The sequence below is a fragment of the Pseudopodoces humilis genome, chromosome 6 (assembly GCF_049639895.1).
Source record: "Pseudopodoces humilis isolate 2021_Gansu_Grassland_sample_001 chromosome 6, ASM4963989v1, whole genome shotgun sequence".
Classification (NCBI taxonomy): Eukaryota; Metazoa; Chordata; class Aves; order Passeriformes; family Paridae; genus Pseudopodoces; species Pseudopodoces humilis.
This window is the reverse complement of record NC_142205.1, coordinates 18,081,273-18,103,527: the sequence shown is the minus strand read 5'-3', so window position 1 is coordinate 18,103,527 and position 22,255 is coordinate 18,081,273. Positions and strand designations below refer to the sequence as shown.

The window sequence follows — 22,255 nt, the reverse complement described above, 5'->3', positions numbered from 1 at the left end:
TGGCTGTCCAGAGCCTGGGATGGCAGCAGTGCCAAGCTGTTATGCAGGAGGCTCACGTAAGGAGAGGAGGACCCTTCTCTGGGACACGCACCCCAGGCACTCCCGCACAGCCCTCGGCAGGTGCCGCTCGGGCCTCACCGCTCTGCCCGCGGCCCGGCCCCGTGCGGCGGCCGCGGCCGGTCCCGGCGGCGCTCGGGGGGCAGGGCGGGCCGGCAGAGGTGGCCGCCGTCCCCGCCTCCCCCCCGGGTTGCTCGGCGAAGGCCGGGCCGGGAGCAGCCGCTCACCGGCGCCGCGGCCCGCCGGAGCCATGAGCTCCCACCGCAGCGAGGGCGACTGGCAGGGGCTGCTGAGCGAGGTGAGGCGGCGGGGGGCCCGCGGGCTGGGGCGCCGGGCGCCGAGGCAGAGCGGCGGGTGGGCCCGGCTGCTCCCCGCGCCTCGAGGAAATGCCGGGGAGAGTGCCCCAGCCGCCGGCAGGGGAGCCGGCCCGCGGCCGAGCGGGCGGCAGCGGCTGGAGCGGCGGGCGGGGGGGCGCCGAGGTGTGCCGGCCGCGGCTGCGCTGCGTGGCCACGTCTGCCCCTGGCCCTGCCCTGCTCGGGCTGCCGCCGCGGCCCTGCGCTGCTGCCGAGCGCCGGCAGCAAGGGCCTGCGAACCTCCCCGTGTATCAGCCGCCCTGGGGCTGCAGAGAGCAGGTTGTAGGCGCTGGTGCTGCTGCTGCGGCTGGTTTGAAACCGCTGAGGATTCCCTGAGCTGCGGGGATGGCCGAGGCCTCGGGCCCGGAGGAGCAGCGCAGTGCAGCTGCGGCACCGGCCCGGGAGCCCGGGCTGTGCCCCTGTGCTGTGTGCCTTGCGTTCTTACTGCACTTGAATCACATATGAAACGGTTTTGAAACCCATGGGGACATTTATACTATGGGAGAAAAGAATGTAATAGCACCGTGCCCATGAGCCTCAACAGGTGGAAGATTTTCCTGTTACATATATAGAAACATTATTGTCCACTGCATCCCCATTAAAACATCCACAGCATTTACAGGTACACATTTTCACGTAGGGTAAGTTACCAAACTCAAACCAACTTGAGGTCAGTATCATTTAAAGGAGTATTATTGAAGACAAAACTGTTTATTAGCCAAACTCATGAAGTAGGCTGGCATGCTGACTTTGACATTGCATTACTGTAAAAACAGTATTTTTATGCTTACAGCTAGCAGGTAAAACTGCAAATGGCATTGACCTGGACTGTCCTACAGTATGATGCTCACAGGTGAATTCCCCTATTTTCGGGGGGCTTTGCCTCCATTATGTTAACTGAGTGTAAGGCCTGAGGCCCTGAGCTATCAAAAAGATCTTTGAGTTTAGGGTGTTGAACCTGTCACTACTCCTGGTGATTTTAATGGGAGTTTGTATGGGCCTAGATATGTGCTAGTACAGTACATCCAGAATTGGAGACTGTCAACACAGTACTTCCAAAGACACAAAATGATCCAGGAGAAAGTGAAAAGTGCACTTTTAGTAGTATGCACTGCACCTGTTTGTGCAGTGTTGGCATCTCCTTTCTCAAATGGGGTTTTATTTGGGATGGGGGTGATTTCAGATGGGAGACAAATCATGAGGTGTGTTCAGAGGAAATGTTGCTATACCTTGCTTTAAAAAGTAATTTAGAATTACTTTGGAGCTTTTTTACTGTTTATATAATTTAACCAAAAAGCTCAGTGCTAAAATTGAACACTTACTTCAGTTTAGGGGCTTCTTGATTGTAGTAAAGTTTAATGAGTGTGATAAGCTACATTCTTGTAGATACTTAAACATACATATAATTATTTTTTTTTTCAGGAAAAATTAGAAGCATAATGACTTATATTCCACCTTTCCTTCCTTTCTGACTGTTTCCACAGCAGGTTTGCAACCCATTTTTCTGGGTAAAGTCTGTAGTATGTGCTGTCAAGACACAGGTTTTCCTCTTTTGTCTTCCTCTTTCTTTGGCTGCTGTAATTCACTCCATGTGTTTTACCCATTAGCTCTAACATCCTAATGGGTCTGTGAGAAAGTGGCTCATACTTCTGTAATAAGTTTTTTTAATTTACCATATCACTCAGTAGTACAGATATTCTCAAGGCCTCCTAGCTTCAGTGTCTGCTGGGTATTTTTTTACCCCTGTGCATTTCATAAAAATCCTGAAGTGCTTTCAAAACAGAAGGTAACACAGGGAAGAAAAGACATGGTAGCTCTGAACAAACACTCTCCCATTGCAGGTGGTAGACAATTAAGACATAAGATGGAGTTAAAAATCTTGGTGTGAAAGACCAGAAGCTGATGGGTTCAGACCTGTGGTCATGTACTTTTTCATTTCCATAAGCCAAATCCTCCAGATTTGAAAGGTAGGAGTAATTGAAATACTTGTCAAAGCAATGGTAACTTTTAAAACTATGGTGCTACAGCTGTTAGGAAAAGTGGTGAGGATGTGTATTTGGTCCTTATGTGCAAACATTTGTACACACAGCATTTATTTTTGTAGGTTGCCTTTCCATTTTTCATTAGAAAAAAAGAAATTATTTTTGTATGTTTCAGTCTTTTTCTGTATTTACTCTTCTTTTTCCTTTTGACTTTGGTTCCATTTCAGTGCCTTTTGCTCTGTACCCTTTCACATACCTTTCTCTGTCTTTACTATTCTCACCACTAAGTTCTTGCTTGTTCTTTTGCCTCCATATTTATGTATTTTTCCACTTATTTTACAGCACACGTATTTCAGGCCTAGTGTGCACCTGGTACTCTGAACAATCTTTGCACCACATGTACCTTGAGCATTCTGTAAACTAACTGAATAGGATGACGTAGGTAGGAATACTGGGACAAAGCCAACTTAGCAAACACTGAATGGGCATAAGAGTCATTATTTCCATTGGTAGTCTCACAAACTGAATGCAGAAGTGCTCACTTCAGGAGCAAGAATCCACATAAATTTTAACTGTTCTCTAGCTAAGTTTATGTATTGGTGATGGATAATATGGAGATAAATATATAGATATATACATATATGAAAGATTAATTACTCTGTTGATTTATCATGTAGTTTTTTTGCTTGGGCTCTTGGTTTTCGTCTAACATGTATGTCACTCAGTGACCCACATTAAAAGTATTTAGAAGCCAGGGCAAAGTTGTAGGGTGAAGACCTGGTCAGTAACTGCTGAGATACAAGAGACTGAGCTGTAGCAAGGGCTTTCTTGCTGGCGGCCCAAGTCCTCCATAAACCAGTGATCTTCATAAATCTCAAAATACTATCCAAGAGTACATTCCATTCCTCATCCCCATCCCTGGAGTTGTTCAAGGCCACTTTGGATGGGAGTCTGAGCAACCTGGTCTAGTTGAGGGTTTCCCTGCCTGTGGCAGCAGAGTTGAAATGACATGATCTTCAAGGTCCCTCAGATTTGCCAACTTCTATGCTTCTCTGTCACCTCCCACACATTAGTATTTAGTGCTATTTACAGCTACTCATTTGTGACTGTGCCTCCTAAAGTTAGTTTGAAGAGATGTAATTTCCATTTAATTTTTCATTCACGAGAGGCTGTTTCTTGGTTACTGACTGCCTGTGGTCTTCAGCAGCACAGGCGGAGGTGATATGCTTGTCTCTTGAGCTCCCTTGCCTAGTAATTTTGGACTTACCAAACTGTTGAGCAGTAGTTCTAGCTAAAATAGCTAGATTTCAACATGATTTCCAGACATGACTTCTGAAGAGATACTAGCCTGCTTGTAATTGGCAGAGCACATCTTTCCCATTGGTTGCACAATTTTTTATGTGGACAAGAGAGAAGAGGAAGGAAAACTGGGGAGATTTTCATATTTGTTATCTCTGTAACATTCTGTCATGTATCCTTCTCAAACGAAGCATGAAATACAGATTTGCCAAACCTCTTTGAGTGGCCCAGCAGGCTTTGGAGCCACTAGTTTAACAGCTTTTCTTGATGTAGACAAATACAGGGGCTGTAGGGAAGAACAAAGTGGAGCAGATAATCTAAGGTCTCTGGTTGGTTGGGATGGCATTGTAATGACTTTGACATTTGGGAAATGGAATGAAAATGCTAAAAGAGTTGGCACTGTGATTTACTGTACTCCAAAATTCCCTGGAGCTGTGGGAGAGTGCTGTGAAGACCCGCATGCTAGACTTTTGGGCAGCCAAAAAAGTTTTTACTTTTTTACATGTTTCCATGTTTCAGATTGGACTAAGAGGCCCACAGGGATGTTGTGAAACAAGCAGAGAGAAATTGATAATGTTATCTGATGCACAGCACATAAATCTTCTGAGGGTTGGGCCACATTACACAGAAATGTTAACGACTAAATTGTGGTATTCCTGAATGGCCAGTGAAGATGATGTGGTTTTGTATTGCCATCAAGACAAGACATGGTGTTCTGAGGAGCTGCTTATATCATTTCTACATCAGTTAAAGATACCAGCCTGCTTTGTGTTTCAGCAGCCGGGAGGCAGCCAGTGAAGCAAGAGCTGGGTGGCAGGAAAAGCAGTGTTGATATGGTGGGATAAAACCAAGGTCACTGTATTATTTCAGGTTTTATCAGAGATAAATCACATCAGGAAGTGAGATGGCAAGCAAATGGCCAGTAATTGTATATTTCTCTGAGTCTGAGTGTGTGGCTCTTTCAGATAAGTTAACGGTTTAATCTGAAGTCAAGGGGAGCCACATTATAGAAACACAGTCAGCAAACATCCCAAACGTGAGATTGCAGTGCATCTTGGGGCCCTTCAGTTTCTACAACAGAATTGTCTCCAAGAGTACAGTCAGGAGAAATTTGATAAAACTTCAGGAAATTTGGTAACAGCTGGATCTCTTGTCAAAAGATGGTGAGTAGATGTCATGGTTTCTCAGAGAGCAGGGTTGATGATAGGTTTCAAGGTCCAATGTAATGTAGTTGCCTTTCAGCATTTGAAGGCACAAGGCGCTCAAATGTCAAGAGAAGACAGAATATTATCCACAGTGATTCCAAAGCACAGTTTGGAGATAGTATCTCTGCTTCTATTTGCAGAAAATTAGATGTTTTCCAAGACATTGTCATTAAATACCAAAATATAGGCCAGTAACTTGTACAAATTTAAAAAAAAAAAAATCTGATAGGAATTCAGTGTGTTTGTTGGTTTAAAAAAAGTAAGTCTAAAACCTTGACCGTGTCCCAGCTTCATCAGATTATTAGACCATGTCTACAGCGTCATTAATGAGATCTACCCAGATTTGTCACTAAAAATAGCAATGGACAAATAGTAAGTGTTCAATGCAGAGGGTCACCTTGGAGCAGTTACACTCTCCTGTAATGTCAGTCTCTTTTTACTCAATTTCATCAAAGTAGTCATCTGGCTGTAAAGCAGTTCAGGCAATAATGTAGGATGTCATATATATTCCTTTAATTATTATGATCTTCCTTGTAGCAATTATAATTTACTTTATTGCAGATAACAGCACATTGGTAGATAAAAGTCACTAGACAGATATGTAAAGTTGTACATAGTATCTTTTAGATTGAATGTGTAGCAGCTGGTTCTCATTCGGCTTTGTTTTTAAATTCATAGATTATTTTGTACCAATAATTTAAAAGAAACAAAAGACAATAAGAATATTTCATAATAACTGTAGTGCATGACAGAATTCAATTGTTTGTCTCACTGACAGACAGCACCTGAGATGTGGGCTTTCCTTCAGTTGTAGGGGAGGAAGTTTCTACATGAGTGAATGTCAGAAGCATCTACTTTTTTTCAGAATACTTTTATTATATAATACTTTTTTTCTGAATATTTTTTTTCAGAGTGTTTGAGAAAATTTGCCTTATTGCTTTCATTGCTCCAAAATGACTTGTCACACTCCTATGTTCTTTTTGAAAGCATACCAATTTTGTTGCACTTATTTGTCCATATAAGGGAAATTGCTGATGGGACTCAGTTATTTCCCTGACTAGAACCCATTTCTGGTATACAGTTGTTGGGTCATTTTATGGCCATTATTGCTAGGCTGTTTTTTAACATTCAGAAACAAATACATTGAATAACCTCTTTGAGGTCTGTCTTTGTGAAATTTGGTTTTCTGTCAGTAATGGTAATGGTAACTGCAAACGTAGCCCTTTTGAATAATCAGATTCCACAGAAATGCTCTGGCTTTATTGTTTCTCATACCATAAGCCCATGGAAACAAATTATTATGTTATTACTGGTTTTATTCTGTTTATTTGGGAAAGTCAATATGTATAAAAGGCAAAAAATTACTTCAAAAAGTCTTTTATGTGGTCATTTTTATTTTAAAATCCAAATAGTACATTGAGAAGAGATGCCAACATCATCAGTTTGTAGTTCATCTAGTTAAAACAGATTTTAAACAAGGAGGCCATCATTATTCCTTTTCATTTAGATCCTGAACATTACTGTCCCCAATCTGTTTATGGTTCGTTATCCTCAGGCTAATAGGTAGTGGAGAGTTCCCCAGCCCCTGCCAGTGCTGCTGTAAAAGGTGAAGCCTTCTTGTATGCTCTGAGTGTGTCCTTTGTAGAGGGTTGTGACTCATGGCAGAAGCAGGATTTGTTTGCTGCTAGGTCTGTATTTCCTGCTGGGTAAGTGCTGGGTTTTGCAGCCTAATCCACATGCTCTGGTTCACTCCTGACTCTCATACATGGTTTCATCCAGCAGCTCTTGAGGCAAGGCTTGCAGGCACCTGCAGGTATTGTGGGTGTATAAGGCAAGATGTTTGGCTGCTTTCCACTCCCACTGTGTGCATGGTATCGGCTGCTCTACTCCACACAGGTGTTGGCTGGATGGGCCAGCTTCATTCTTGTTGGGATTCTTCCTGTTAAAGGAACAGGACAGGCTACATGGTTCAGGGCTTTAGGCTGTTGAGGTTTGTATTTTTTTTAAGTGATTGGGAGGTTTTATTTTACTCATTTTTATTAGCAACTACTCTATCAGATTGTTAATATTTAGAAACAGTTTAGCAAAGGCTTATTTTAGAATTACTTAGGGAATGAAATTGGTGGAAAAAGAAGAGAGATTGACAAATATTTCACTGTAAGGGAAGGAATTACTTTATCAAGTTTGAAGCAGTTTAGTATAATCACTTACTGACAATATTAAAGTTTAGCTTCTCATACCTTTCAGTCCTTTATCAGGGGATTTGACATTTGTGTAAGGTATCAGTAAGGACGTAAGTACATAGGTACACTTTCCTTTGTTGATGCCAAGGCATCATAATCCAGAAAATTTATGGCAGGATTTCAACTTCAGTATTGCCAGAAATAAAATTAATCCAAGGTGGAAGCGTCCTTTTTGAGAGTTCACATCCTTCTTGGAACTGCTTTTCTCATTTCCTTCCCACTTTTTTTGCAAGTAAGCATTTACCATTTTTGGAAAAGGTTGTCTGTACTAATACACCAAACTCACTTTTTCCTTTCTCATTGACTTGAAATTGAGGTTAACAAAGTTAGTTCCAAGCAAGTAGTACATAGAAAGAATGATTTTTGTCCCAAAGAACAACACTGGCTTGAACAGTATGGAAGTGCTGATGTTCTTGCTTTGTGCAAGAGCCCATAATGACAAAGTATTCTTGTCAGAGGATATAATGAAACTATAAATTGTTTTCATGACTGCTGTGGTATTTGGTCTCTTGCAGATCACATTCAGAAAGTATTTAGAGCCACATCTTATGTCAGTAACATCAGAAATAGAAATACATACTTTAGCGTGAGCAGTGTCAAGTGAAGGGCTAGTAAGTATCTGCTGATAGAACATCATGTTAAGTGAAAAAAGTTACCTGAAAGTTCTGATAGGTAACATTGAGGATGACATACACGTTACTCTTCCTTTCAATGGGGAAAGGCAATGAAGCAGATCAGACTAATGCAGAACAGCTAAGATTTGCAAGTTCTGCTTCGCTTAGTGCGTGAGTCCTTCACATGAGAAGTGGTGGCTGCAGGGGAAGGCTCATCCTCTGTCCTCCCTCCCCCTTTAGGTGTTTGTGGCATTCCTGCATTATTTCCCTTTTTATTTTTGCCTCAAACAAGCATGTGCCTGTAGTATCACAGCATAATTAAGTTTCTTTTATGTGTGGTGTTAGGGCATCACACTATAATTGTTTCATAGTCAAGGTAAATTTTGGTTATCATTCATGCAGCCCCTTTTGCTGTTACATGGTGCCGTTTCAGTGTCCAGTTGAGAGGCTGAGTCCAGAGGACATTGCTGGTAGTGGGAAGAAGGACGGCAGTGGGAAGTGAAGCAGGAACGACTGGTTGCTACCTGGCAGCTGGTTATTGTGAGCACATGTATAAAGGGATTTTGCAAATGCTTCTTCCTTCTAGCAGCCTTGTCAGGGCTGCTGGGCAAATTGCCGGGTTCCTCATGCTATTGCATTTAAGGAAAAGAATGAGAAACTCAAATTGATAAATTTTTCTAAGTCGCAGTGGTCAGGTGAACATGTGGCCTTACAGATGGATTTCAAGCTTTCTGTATGAGATACCTTCCCCATGATTGTTATTAATAAGATGACTTGTGGCAGACTTTGATCTTGTGCAATCTTCCTCCAACTTTTCAGAGTGGAACTTGAGCCTCGTGAGTATCCAGTACTGACTCAGGTAGAAATGGCTTGTTACATGTATGGGTTTTTTCTCTTCTGCAGTATCTGGTGTGCAAAAGGAAACTCGAAAGTAAAAAGGAGGCATTGCTAATCCTTTCCAAAGAGCTGGACACCTGTCAACAAGAAAGAGACCAGTACAAACTTATGGCCAACCAGTTGCGGGAACGACACCAGTCTCTGAAAAAGAAGTATCGGGAGCTGATTGTAGGTTGTTCTTTATGAAGACTGTTTAACTAGGGGAGAAAGGTGAACTTTCAAAAAAAAATTGTAAAGAAGTCCATAGTGGCTGCTGTAAAAATGTTTATGCACTTGTTTGCAGTATTCCTGCAGTTGGACAGCCCTGATCATATTATTACTCATTTGTTCTACATTGATGAGGCAGTGCTTGTTATATAGGATGCAGAAATGCAGTGCATGCTCTGAGGAAATCAGTTTCAGTGATAATTCCATTTAAAAACTGACTGTGGTATTATTATTCGACAGAAACTTAATGTACCAGTATGAAAATTAATGCAATACAAATTTGTAATGAACTGGTGTTCTAGAAATCTAAACAGATCTTCAACTTTAGATTTTTTTTAATTTGAAGTTAGTATTACTGGTATTAATCAGTAGTATGTAAAAAAAATTCGATAGCATTTTAGTTAAAATATATGTTCTACAATTAGATTCACAGAATTAATATAGTTTCTGGTTTCAGGAATAATCTGCCAATAAAATGTATCTTTTTATTTGTAGGATGGGGATCCATCGCTTCCACCTGAAAAGAGGAAACAGGTAGGAATTTTTTTCAGGTGATGTTATTTATCTGCTACAAAAGTACTTCGCAAAAGACTAAAAATATTAATTAAGAAATCTGGTGAAAAAGCAAGCATTTCTGAATATTGAAAAGCTGAATCTTTAAAATGTGAAATTATGCTTTTGTCTACACATTTCATTGTGAAATACCTGAACTATAGAATATATGGCTGTTGCTTTCATGTTCACCTGAGACTGAAATTGGTCAGTGTATAGAGACTTGAGATTGTTCTCCTTGTTGTTTATTCTTCTGTATTGAGGCCTAAAATGGATTTGTGACAGAACTTCTCATACTTAAAAGTAAGCTGGGAATGCATTGTCTGCTTTCCATAATTGTTAATTTATTGTTGTGAGTGTTGTTTTCCATTAGATTAGTATTCTCCCAGGCCACTTGGACTCTGAGTTATAAATGGTAAAACAATGATAATTGCATTTTATGGTTCCCCTGAAAAACTTCTTGCCTGCTCACATGCATTTTTGTTCCTGGATATCCATATAGTGTGTCCCTGTTGTGGAATGTTGGTTGTCACATCTTAAAATTAAGATAATTTTTAGAGAAAAATGGCACCCAAAAGTCAATGTGTGGAGCAGGGAGATGAGGACAATCTAAAAGAACAAAAATTGTTGCGGTAATTGGTAGTTTTGGAAGTCTTAACTATGTTTAAAACATGGTTATTACATTCTGTTAATGGATCAGAAGTTTTACTCATCACTCTTTCCCAGAGAATTTGCATGTAGTTCTTGCTATTTGCTTAAAATTTTATGGCTTAGGATTTTGGTTGCTTTAAACTAAACTTCCAGAGGCAATATAATTACTCCTTCAGGCACTTGAACAAATAGCTGCCAAGAAGTCAGTGGCTCAGTGTAGAATCATTTAACTTCCTCATTATTTAGCATAATTTATTTGCAATTCTGTTATTTCAACAGAATTCTAATAAAACTTTATGACCAGATACAAGTTTGTGCATTTTGAGTGTTGCTGAGGAATATCCAGTTGAAGGAGAAAAACCAAAGCGATGTATGCATCATTACAGAGATAAGTAGGAAGAGAGATTTGCCATCGCATAGCTCATCTGATTCATCTTTCGTCTTTCAAAATAAATAAAATTGACAGTTGTTTCTAAAATACTAGCCAAATTCAGTCAAAATTCAGAAGCTGTGATTGCATTAAGTTTTGGCAGTTTGTCTTACCAGGGCAAATGCTTGGAAAACCTTTAATCTACCTAGGAGTAATTTTTTTTCCGAGGAAGTTACGTGTTCATGCTAGTAACAGTGAAAGAAAGAAAATCTTGTCTTCAAATGGGGTCATTGAAAGGTTCCCTCCTAGAACAATATATATATTAGGTTGTACAGTAGTAGACTGTTAGTGTACTTCTTGAGTTTTCATTTTCCTGAAAAACTTGTCTGTAGCATACAAGGTGGATAACCTAGAGTAGTTAGTGCAACCTTTCTGAAGAAGAGTATAGTTTTGCTTTGAGAAATGCATCAGAGAATAATAAAAGAAAGTTATGAATATTTTTCCATTATTACCATACATACATTTCTTAGCATTTTCTCACCTAAGAAAGAGGGAAGTTCACTCTCCCTTCTGTGCTTCTTCCATTCCCTTTTTTCCTGGACCCCTAGAAGTGTGCTGGGAGAAGTTTGTGACCTCAGTCACTTTATGAAAGGAGACCCTGATCTCCAGCGAATTCTGCACAACACAATGTGCATACTGTTTTCATGGTCAGAAATGAGATGAAAACATTATATGCTTAACAATTTTCTGTCTGTTGCGTTGGTTTGCCACAATTGAGAAATTATTGCTTATTATTGAAATTTCAGTCTAGAACCTTAAATGTAATCATTTGGTTGTAATTGCTGCGGTCTTCTCGTCTTCATTTTTCCTCTTTATTATCAATTATGTTTGGTGACTGCTTCAAATGTTGTGTTTTCCACCATGCCTTCTCATCCTGTTTTCCAGCACAGAATTTTCATAGTTTTTATGGAAATATCATGTAACTAGGCATTTTCTGTCAGCAAGCAGCTAACTCAAAATCTGGTTTTGCAAAATTGTTACTTAAAGATACCTTAACATGCAGTGCTCTGTAGTGTTTTCCCTCTCAATGCTGTGTTTGCATCTTGGATCTCTTCCAGACTAAACAATTCTACGATACTATGATGATTCTATCCAAAGATTGCTCTGTGTGCATCACCTTCTGCCAACCAGAAGAAGCAGAAAATGAGAAACAGTGCTACAGAAATCTCTATTTCTACTGTAGATATTTCTCCATTAGTGTTGTTCACTTGTGAGCTGTCAGTGCTTTCCTGGCCCCTCGTGCCTAACACTCTCAAATGGTGTGGTTGAAGGTAGTTTTATAATGTCTTATGGTGTCAGGTGTAGAGTAATTTTTGGATAAGTAATGGAAGGGTGAATTGTTTCAGGACAATAGGAATTAGGAAGAGTGTGTTTTATGTTAAAATTCATTCAGACGTGGTTGTAGTGGTCTAATCCCAGCCAGCAGCCAAGGCCCACGCAGCCCCTCACTCATTGCCTCACCAGGGCAATCAGAGAGAGAATCAGAAGAGTAAAAGCTATGGAACTTGTGGGTTGAGATGAAGACTTTTATAGGAAAAGCAAAAGCTGCTCACACAAGCAAAGGAGAACAAAACAAGGAATTAATTCGCGACTTCCATGTGCAGGCATGGTGTTCACTCATCCCTGGGAGAGAGCAGGGCCCTTTCAAACATAATGGTGACTTGGAAAGAAGACAAATGCCATCACACCAAACACCACCCCTTCCTCTTTCTTCCCCCCGTTTTATATACTGAGTATGGTGTCACATGGTGTGGAATAGCCCTTGGTTCAGTTTGGGTCACCTGTCCTGGCTGTGTCTCCTCCCAGTCTCCCAGGCACCCCTCAACTTTCTTGCCAGCTTGACAGTACAAAAAGCAGAAAAGGCTTTGGGTCTGTGTCAGTCCTGCTCAGCAATAACAAAAACATCTCCATATTATCAGCTCAAATCTAAAGCATAGCCCCATATCAGCCACTGTGAAGAAAATTAATTCTACTCCAGCTGAAACCAGCACAATAGTAAACGGTAGACACTCCCTGTTTTGCAAGACATGTTACAGTATTTCTCTGTCTACATAGCCTCTGCTGAGAATCCTATATAAATAGAAATTCTACCATTCTACGGTTCTGCAATGATATGTATTTATATGCATTAACTGTGATACAGGACGTTTTAATGGAAGTTTACTAGTTATATGTTGGCAGGTGTTGCTGCACTGGGAAACTTAAAGAAAAAAACATAGATCGGATTTCTATAATTTTCATCTACATTGCTTAGATTTTCAATATAGCTTCAGTTTGGGAGAAGCTTTGCCATTAATAAATCAGTGAGTCCTTCAACCTTCTATTTGAAATGGAAGTTTTTTTAATACACATGAGATCCTTTGAATAAACAAAGATGAAGTAAAATGCATTGTTAGGAAAATGGCTGTGCTGGGCTACAGTCCTAAATATGCTTTCCTTAATTTGATCTCTGTGAGACCACTCAGTTGGAGATAATGGATTTGCACTGGGGCTGTGTGTCAAGAATAAAGCTACAATGCATATGTCACTGGGGAGGTCTTAGATTTGTATTTCAAATGTATAAGGAATCAAATTAAATGGAACTGAACACCACAAGACCACAGAATAGTGGACGTGGAAAGACAGCTCTTGAGGTCAACTAGTCCAATCTTCTTGCTCAAATACAACCACCTAGATGAAGTTGAATATTTTCAGTATGGCTTTGATTCTCTGTGAATCAACAGCCTCTCTGGGCAACCTGTTCCAGTGTTTGAGCACTCTCACAGAAAAAAGGGTGAGGGGCAGGACTCTTTGTAACCTTCTTGCTGTCCTAAGGAGCCTGTGTCCCTTCATCACAGCACTCCAGTTGTGTGAGCTATCCCACCCATTCTCCATGATCCCAAAGTTTGTAACCCTGTAACTACACACAGTCTTCAAACTCCTTCTGTTTTTTCCCCCTGCTGCATGTGTTAGAGACCTCGGAGAGGCAAGGCATCCAAGTGTGCTGGTTCTATGGTACAGGCTTAGAGCTTTCCTACAAGGCTGTTCTATGGTAGTCTCCTTCTCTACATGCCTATGGTCAAAGGAATTACACTACAGCTCAGTTGCTTTGTGAATTGCTATGTCCTTTCTCTTCCTTTGTCCCAGCCTCCTGGCTTGCCTACCCTATCCTAAGCTTCCTTATTCCCTCCCACATAATTTCAAGAGTAAAGCTCTCCTTTTAAAGTTCTCCAGCCTACTGGCAAAGATACTTCTGCCTCATGTGGTCAAGTGGATCCTGTGTCTCCCAAGCAGCTGTTGAGCCTTAGAGAGGATCCCATGGTCCTAGAACCGTCTTTGAGGCTCCCATACTGAGTCCTGTAATGTAATTATGCTGTATTCCTAGTACAGAGCACAGCTTGATGATTAATCCTCCTACCAGCCAAAAAGTCCCACCAGAGAACCTGAAGGTCAGGGCCCTTAATGCTGTTACAGTTATCCGTAGGTGTATGCATCTCAGTGTATCCATAGGAATGAATCCCAAGATGATTCATTCAAACCAAGATTCTGACTGCTTCAAGGACCCTTGGTATCACAGCAGCATGGTACCCACTCACTGGGATGTTGGTCAGACAGCTTGTCTCCTGCTAATGAATATGTCCGTGGGCATGACATTTTGGCACAGGCATAACATCAGAAAGACCGGAGGTTTCAGACAGGATTGTGCTGTGACGTACCACAAATGGACCTATTTTGATCCCTTTCACTTCTAACTCAGCCTACTAGGCTATCACAATTCACTTCTGAAACAAACTTCAGGGATTACCTTATGATTGTTCATGACATCATCATAAATAATGACTAATGTGGCAATTTTTTGTTAATTAATGAATTCACTAAGTTTTGCTAGGCTTGTGTTAAGGTGCACAATCTGCATTCAGAGTCCTATGAGAAAATCTGTAGATAAAATACACTACAGGGTAAGGAATAATTTTGTATTTATCTCACAGTGATGCTGTGAAGATTAATGTGATTTCCTCTTCTCTACAAGGGGTTTGAATATGAAAAACATTATGCATATGCCAAATGTGGACTGGTGCACTTTGCTTTGGTTTGTAGGTGCGTGTGTTTGACTCCCATAGTATGAGGTAGCAGTTGGGAAACAGTGACACTGTTTGTCCTTGCAACACACAGAAAGCAATATTCCCATGGATTTCCTGGCTTCAGGAGCATAGCTAGTAGAGAGATTTTTGTTTCTAGACACTGAAATCATCTGTTCCATTGGTCAGAGCAGGTGGTAGTATGTAAAACCTAGAACTTGTTTGCCACTCTAGGAGTCATGCTTTGTGAAGTGACACCATTGTTTCTTCAACAAATACATTTTGCACTGACACATTTTGAATCATAGAATCATTTTGATTGCAAAAAACCTCAAAGACCATGGAGTCCAGCCATTAACTTAATGCTGCCAAGTCCACCAGTGAAATCCAGGACAGAAGAAATGCTCATTCTAATAGGTATGATAGTCCCTCAGGCCTGATGTGTACAACAGCTTCTTCTCTGGTTGATGTGTCTTACCTTAATGGAACAGAGAGACTTGTGCATACCTCTGCACCTGAGTACTCTCAGTAAATGTTCCATCAATTAATTACAACACTCAAAATGTTTAAGGGATTTTGACTCTTTTTGTGCATTATCTCAAAGTTTAAGATGTCTTCAGGAGCTCAAATATTTAGGAGAGGATTTTCTTCTTCTCTTGTTTTATGTCAAGTGACTTCTTGGCAAAGCTTTGATTTTTGGTGTTGCTTTTTGGCATGAAAATATGATTGAAATTAAGTGTATTTTGTTTTGTGTACTCAGGATCTGTAATTTTAAATGTCTTCTCTGGTTTTTCTTCTTAAAGAAAGAATACAATAATTTTTGGATTTTATTGCAAGGAAGCTAGTGCTAAGGGAGGTCATCAGTTGCCATATCTTAGAGTGAACAGGGGTAGTTGGTAAGTAAAACAGGTTTTTCTGTATTAATTCAGCCATTGTAATCATATGAATTCATTGGAGGAGAAACTGCTCTTAAATTTGTGATCAGTCACACCCATCAAGTGTGCTGAACATTTCATCAAACCTTTTTTCTATCAGACCTATAATTCAGTGTTCTTCTTTGTTTGAAGGTGTGGCTGCAACAAACATAAAGACTGTAAATTGCAATATAGGAATGTTTGTATTTAAAAATACTTTTAAATTGTAAAGGTATGTTGGAAGTTTCCCCCTCTTCCCCCTCCCCATATTACTTTTTCAGGTAGTACCCTAATGGCAAAACGTTCTTCTTTATTTTTTTTTTTTAAGTGTCAGATAAGATTTATGTGCAAGAGAATTGAGAGCTATATTAAAGACTGTTACTATCCATCATTTTTTAAGTGCTGTGGAGAAAAAAATAATGCTGTGTGTATGTGTAGCTAGATTTGCAAAATGGTTAAAGGGGCCAAACTCCAGTGTGGTGCATAATGCCAGGGATGACTTTTTGGAGTTACTGTTTATTCTCATCAGGTCATTGGTCACTAGTGAGCAAAGATCTGTTGCTGCCTGACAGGTATTTACTGGCTTATGCTAATAAGTATTTATAGATATTTTTATTGGTATTTTTTTGATGCTCATCTATTGCTAAAAGAGTTCTTTTCCAACTTGTATCCTAAAAACATATTCTTGAAAATTTTAACAAAGCCTAAGTGGAAAAGGAGGAAGTCTGTAATCCTATACCATTGAATCTTTCACTCTCTGTTCAGTTCTGATCTATCATGCTTTATTTCCTTTATGTAATAAAGGTAGGCATTTCCCACTTGGCACTCTCACAGCCATCTTTTTCTCCTTTCTTCTTAGCTTCTGGTGGGATTGTTGGCTGTGGTTTCACTTGCATTTGGTCAGAAGAGAAAGGAATATGGGCACAGTGTCTTATGTCTAGTGCTGCAGTGGAGGTTTAGACTGTGCTCAAATCATGCTCCACTGGGAAGGCTGGGCCCTTGAACATGCACCCCAGGGAAGTGGCTGCAGCACCCAGAGTTCAGGCAGCATCCGGACAACACTCTTAGTATATGGCTTCGTTTTGGGGTAGTTCTGTGAGGTGGAAGCAGTTAGACTTGATGGTCTTTACGAGTTCCTTCCAGCTATTCTTTGAGTTTATGATACGTGCAAGCTTCCTGTAACAGATGCATATAAAACAAATAGCTTGTCGTGCTGCAGAGGCTCCAGAGAACCTGCCAGGAACGGAATGTGGCTAGAGCTCTGGAAGCTTGTGTGATACTGGCCAGTTACAGAGACAGGGCTGAAGCAATACTTGTTACTTTGTATTAAAACAGCCCCACCGAGAAAAGGGTAGGAGAAACAGTTTCCAGTGCTGCTGGTTGTTGCAGGGGGAAGACAAGATCAGGCAGCAGAAAGGTACCTCTACATCTTTCCCTTCTTTATTCATGGCTCAGAAGCCTCTCTTCATCGGTACTTCAGAGTTAGTTTGTGTAGTGTCAGTGAAAGAAGTAATCTTTCACAGCTTCAGGAGCCTTTTTAAGGCTTCACCTAAAATCAAAAGAAACTGTCAAAGAAATTGAGTCTAGAGAAGCTGAATTTGGCTAATTTACAGAGAGTTGTTCTTGTTGCATGGGTAAATGATATGAGCTTTATTGTCTATTGAAGTAACTTGTCTTGGATTTCTGCGTGAATTCTGTGTTTGTGCTATGAATATTGAAAAGAAATTGCCATTTGGAAAAATGAATTGCCTTTGCATAGATTTCCCCTCTTTCCTCAAAAAATAACGTGCTTGCAGGTTCACAAAGGCAGTTCTCCATTGTTAGTTTTATCATCTTTCGAGCATATGGTATGTTTTCTTTATATATGCCAAAGAAATGGTACCAAGTCCAGGTATCAATCAACATATGCTCTTGGCTGGCTGTCCTTAAGCCTAGTAGAGCACTTTAGAAAATCAAATATTTCTCCTTCTATCCACATTTAACCAAGAGCTTTAATAAGGTCTTGCCAAAACCTTTGAAACTCATAACAGTCTAAATTATACATTATATGGAACATCTAAGCCAGGGAAATGAGTAATTACTGGAGACTACTTCTGTGACATAGCTTGGTTGTTTCAGTTTAACAGCAGTACAATACAAGGCTTGCAGGAAGGAGTAAATCTATACTTAGCTCATTGTAATGCTCTTGGCATGGTCAAACAAGGCAGGTTTATTTTGGTGTCTAAAATTCTTCGTTTCAAGTTTCTTCCAAAATCTCTGTCGTGAGTATAAAGGTTTTTGTCACGTTAAGTCATTTATATGACTTACAAATAAAATTCAGCATAGAATTGCAACCCCAGAGAAATAGTTTTAAAGGAAATAAATCTGAGCAGGAAGATTTAGTATAGGCATGGTAATGCCTTTGCTGCCGTTACTGGGAGCCAGGTTTTAACTACATACTGCTGAAATCATGGTGTTATGGCTGTAAACACTGATTAGTGAGATTGAGTTCTTTCCAGGTGTTGAAATTACATGTGCTATTGCAGTGTTAGGAGTTGTTCCAATTCATCATAAAAAAGAACTTTATAAATAGAGGTGTTTCAGAGAGGTTTGTGCAAATCTTATTCCTTTTAACTAACGCGGGCTTTATTGAAAATCAACTTTGTTTAAAAAAATAAAAAATTGCGTCTAAGCAGTAGCTATAGATACTTCAGTTTAAATACAATTTCCTGCAAACACAGGTTCTTTATATTTTTTCTTTTAAATGGCCATTAGAAGTACTTCTCAAAACCATTGATTGAATGCGTTCTGAAGCTCCTTGATTCATTCATCCTGTGAATGACTGTTGCACTCTTTGTTTAAGACATAGGAAAAAAATCAGTCCACCAAAGCATACATGAGGAATCTTTTGCCTTGCTTGAGTCGTTGTTGCCTTGAAAATAAAATTAGAAGCAGCTTAATTTTAGTCCTGTATTGGCAGTAAATTGGCTATTTATAGGGGTTCTTTTGCTATTACACTCTTCCCCCAAATTATTTATTGCAGTCTTCAGGTTTGTCAGTAGTTTAAAAAATGCTTTAATCTCTTCCAAAACTTTGAAAGTTACCTTACTTTCTTCTGAACTTTTGGTCTCAAAGCATCAGAAGTATAGAAGCTCTAGCAGTGACTTAGGCTTCTTGTTCATCAAGTACGATGTTGCCCGTTTCTTAAGTTATTTTTCCTGTTTAAAAGTTCGCAGCTATTGCTAATTTAGACCAATTGGATTTTGGAGTTATCTTCTTCAATTGTAATGTATAAAACTTCAACTTGATGGTAGCTTAATAGTCAATCCTGCAAATGGTCATATGCATGCATAGCTGTGTTCGTGTTACTGAACATTCACATTCATACATTCCTCTTAATAGTTCTCTTAAATGTAAAGCAGGACATGTAGAAATAGCAGTTGTTAGTGAACAAAGAGCAAGATTGCAGTAATGGCAATCAGATGCCTTGTTGATTTGACAGTGTGTGAATTGTAAAGATAAAATTCATGGAAACATCCTATGAGACTCAAGTGGTAGTAGAATCACTGGGTAAAAGAGGCAGATTGAAAAAGAGAGATATCAGAATAGAGAAATGGGAGAGTTGAAAGAGAAACACAGCAAGTAGGAAATCTAAAACTAAACCTAAAATACCAAGAGAGAACTAGGAACTGTCACTAGATGAATTACAGTCAATGCATTTGCCTCAAATCCAGGGAGTATGTGTAAGGTTGGCTCAGAGATACTGACTCATAAGGCTTTACTAAGTCATGCTTAGAAGATCCAAAAATTCTTTTTTCATTTCTTTTCATACTCTTGAGAGTATGGCAATGGGTGACACTCCGAGCTGTCCATAGGCAATTTCTTTAAAGGCTGCACCTTAGCCACTATGATTCTAACTCTCTTAGAAAAGCTGTCATTGGTGGATTTTTCCTGTGTTGAGTCAATGTTTGTGTATTCGTGAGACATTTTTAGGGTAAAAATGGAATAAATTTACCTCTAGCATTTGCTCATTTTCAGATAGCATATATAGGAAGAGATTTGATTTATTTTTTGGTTAGTGATCAAGCTGATGGAATTTAATTGTAAGATCACAGACCAGACTGCTGGCCCTGCTAACTTAGTAGGCTAATGTGCATGACTAACTTGGATTATTGGGTGGGAAAAGGAGTGGGTTTTAAACTCCACCTTTCACCTCTATTTTTCCAGAATCTAGATGATACCTAACAACAAAAATCAGGTCATGTTTGAAGTTTTACACTAGTAGATATCCATGTTCTAGCTCCATACAGGGGCAGGGACTTTGGCTGATAATCTCTTTACTTTCTGGAAATCTGCTCTAAATGCTTTTGAGGACTTCCATTGTGTCATAATTCTTTCTCACCTCTGCCTTTTGTCTAATTAGATTCAAGTTTAAAACTATTATTTTGGCAGCTTTGCATAAACATTGTCAAAGCATTCTGAATTTAATTCTTCCCACCAGCCACAGTACTGGAACTAGTGTAGATGTTTTCAATTTGTCTTGTTTGGGCTTTATGTGCTATTCTGGGAGTCTGTATGCACTCATGCTGTATGTATTTCCTACTATGAAAGATAAAGGAACCCAGGTGACTTTTCTTGTTATCTCTCTAATGATGCATGAAGTCTGGGTACCACCAACAATAAAAGTAAAGATTATTGGCAGATAAGGAGTAATTCAAGGGTTTCTTTTCAAGGACCACTTAGACTTCTCTCCATAGACACTGACTTCTGATTGATATTTACTCCTTTTCTAGGCAAATCTTGCTCAACTACTGAGTGAGGCTCAAGATCGAAATAAACATCTTGGAGAAGAGATTGGAGAGCTTCAGCAGAGACTGGGAGAAGTACAAGGGGACAATAAGGTATTGCAAACTGCCAGTAAATGGAATGGAATGTGTAAACTGGGCTAGAGTTTTGCATTTACTTCTTAGGAAAACAAAATAATGGGTTACAGAACTTCTAGAATACTTTAATTAGAAAAGTGCTTAAAACAGTTAAACTGCAGAAGCCGTAAAGGATACTAGTAAGTGCATCTTGTTATATATTTTTGTATGCTGCTTTCACTCTGTTGTCCTTAACTATGTATTTTGTATTTAACCTTGCTTTAATGCTCACACACTTTCTATGTTCCTTTCTTTTTTTAAAAAAAAACATATTTTATTATTCATATTTCCTCTTACAAATAAGTACAGATAAGCATGTGTTCTTCATGTGATAATTTTCAGGTTTTTGTACTGAAATGTAAAATTTTAGTAGATGCTGGAGGAGCATAATTTTTCCCTTAAAAAATATGGAGTAGTTGATCAGAAACATGTATACTGAGCTTTCTGTTAAGCCCTCATCCCATTACCGTTACATAACCAATTTATTTCATTGCTAAATTTAGCAAGTTATATGGAACATTGCTCAAAATCTGCCATTTGGTATTAATCAAACTCCTGTTGTCTCCATTAACTGAAATATTTAAACTCAAGCCAAATGTGTGTAACATTCACAGCTGGAGCTTTATGCAAAAGTATATTCAGAGATCAAACTAGTGAGAGGTTGAATTGGAGAGTTGAGGTGGTTAACAAAGTAAAAAATTGAAACAAATAATGATAGCTTCCCTCCCTCAACTACAGTTTTAAAATTATGGGATTTTAAATTTGAATAAGAATGAAATGTCTTTTAATTATTTAGATGAGGTTTATTTCTTTCCATGTAAGTTTATTTTATTTATTTTCTTTTAAACATAAGTATATTGGGATAATGCAGGTTTTTTTCACTGTCACAAAGACCTCCCTTGAAGGTGTTCATAGAGCTGGGAAAGGGTCAAGTGAAACCTGAACTTGTAGTATGCATAGCATTCAGCATAACTTGCTCAACTCTTCAAAGACCAGGTTTCCCACTGCTTATTTTCATTTGCTTGTTACTGTTTGAATGGTATTACAGTGTAGAAGTCAGTGCCTTTCAGTTCTCCTGTACCAATATTATACCTCACAGCCTTCCCAAGCCAGTCCTGAACAGATAGCAAGAGTTTTGTCCTGGGTTGATTATGATGTTAAATTGTATCCCCATTCGTCCACCTAACCCAGACACAGGTTTTGTATTCTTAAAATTCCATCTAAGAGTAAAAGTGAGTGGAAAAGAAGCACCGAGTCTGTTATCAGAGACTGTACTTGCTCCCCCCGCATCGGGAGTTTTGACTACAGCACAGACAGACAACAAGACACAGATCGCCTTGGCTTTCCAACTAGCCAGAGCAGAGAGCTCTTCCTGGACTGTTTTCTTTCCCTTTTACTGAAACAAATCGAACCTGCTCTGGACTGGGGACTCGGGGGAGCACCGGGAGCTTGCACTACCGGGAGCCCAGCCTGGGCAGCGGCATTTTCCAGCGCCAGAGGGACTGATAACAGAGCGAACACCCACAGGAAAGAGACCCTCTGAAGTTTGTCATCTTTTCTGAAGGGCGAGAGGTTTTGTAATTTGATATCGTTCATTTTTGTGCTGGGTAGTGCTGTGCCTGTGAAATAAACAGGTTTTTTCCACTTCTCTCAGAGAAATCTCTTCCTGAACCGGTTGGGGGGTGGGAGAAAAGGGCCACGTGGGTTTGCTTCCTGGGGGGAGGCCCCATTGGAGGTTTTCTCCCAAATTTGCCCTAAACCAGGACAAGTCTGTAAGTACAAACAGAAAGCAAAGGTAGGAAAACTACAACACATTTAAATATCAACAACAATATTGTAGTTCCTTATGACAGTATATGATCTTGGTAACCTACTTCCTTGTGCCTGAACTG

General features: G+C 39.7%; 1 protein-coding gene across 4 annotated transcripts in view; it reads left to right on the top strand.

Annotated features, from left to right (window-relative positions):
* Nucleotides 1-224: 224 nt before the first annotated feature.
* Nucleotides 225-22,255, top strand: part of CCDC149 (coiled-coil domain containing 149) — a 52,233-nt gene continuing 30,202 nt past the window's right edge. For all 4 annotated transcript variants that reach the window (XM_088056531.1, XM_014262696.2, XM_088056530.1 and 1 more), the window contains exons 1-4: nt 225-355; nt 8,657-8,818; nt 9,353-9,391; nt 20,235-20,342. In XM_088056531.1, coding sequence (XP_087912657.1) covers nt 308-355; nt 8,657-8,818; nt 9,353-9,391; nt 20,235-20,342 — 357 coding nt within the window. In that variant the 5' untranslated portion in view covers nt 225-307. The remainder of the gene's footprint in view (nt 356-8,656; nt 8,819-9,352; nt 9,392-20,234; nt 20,343-22,255) is intronic.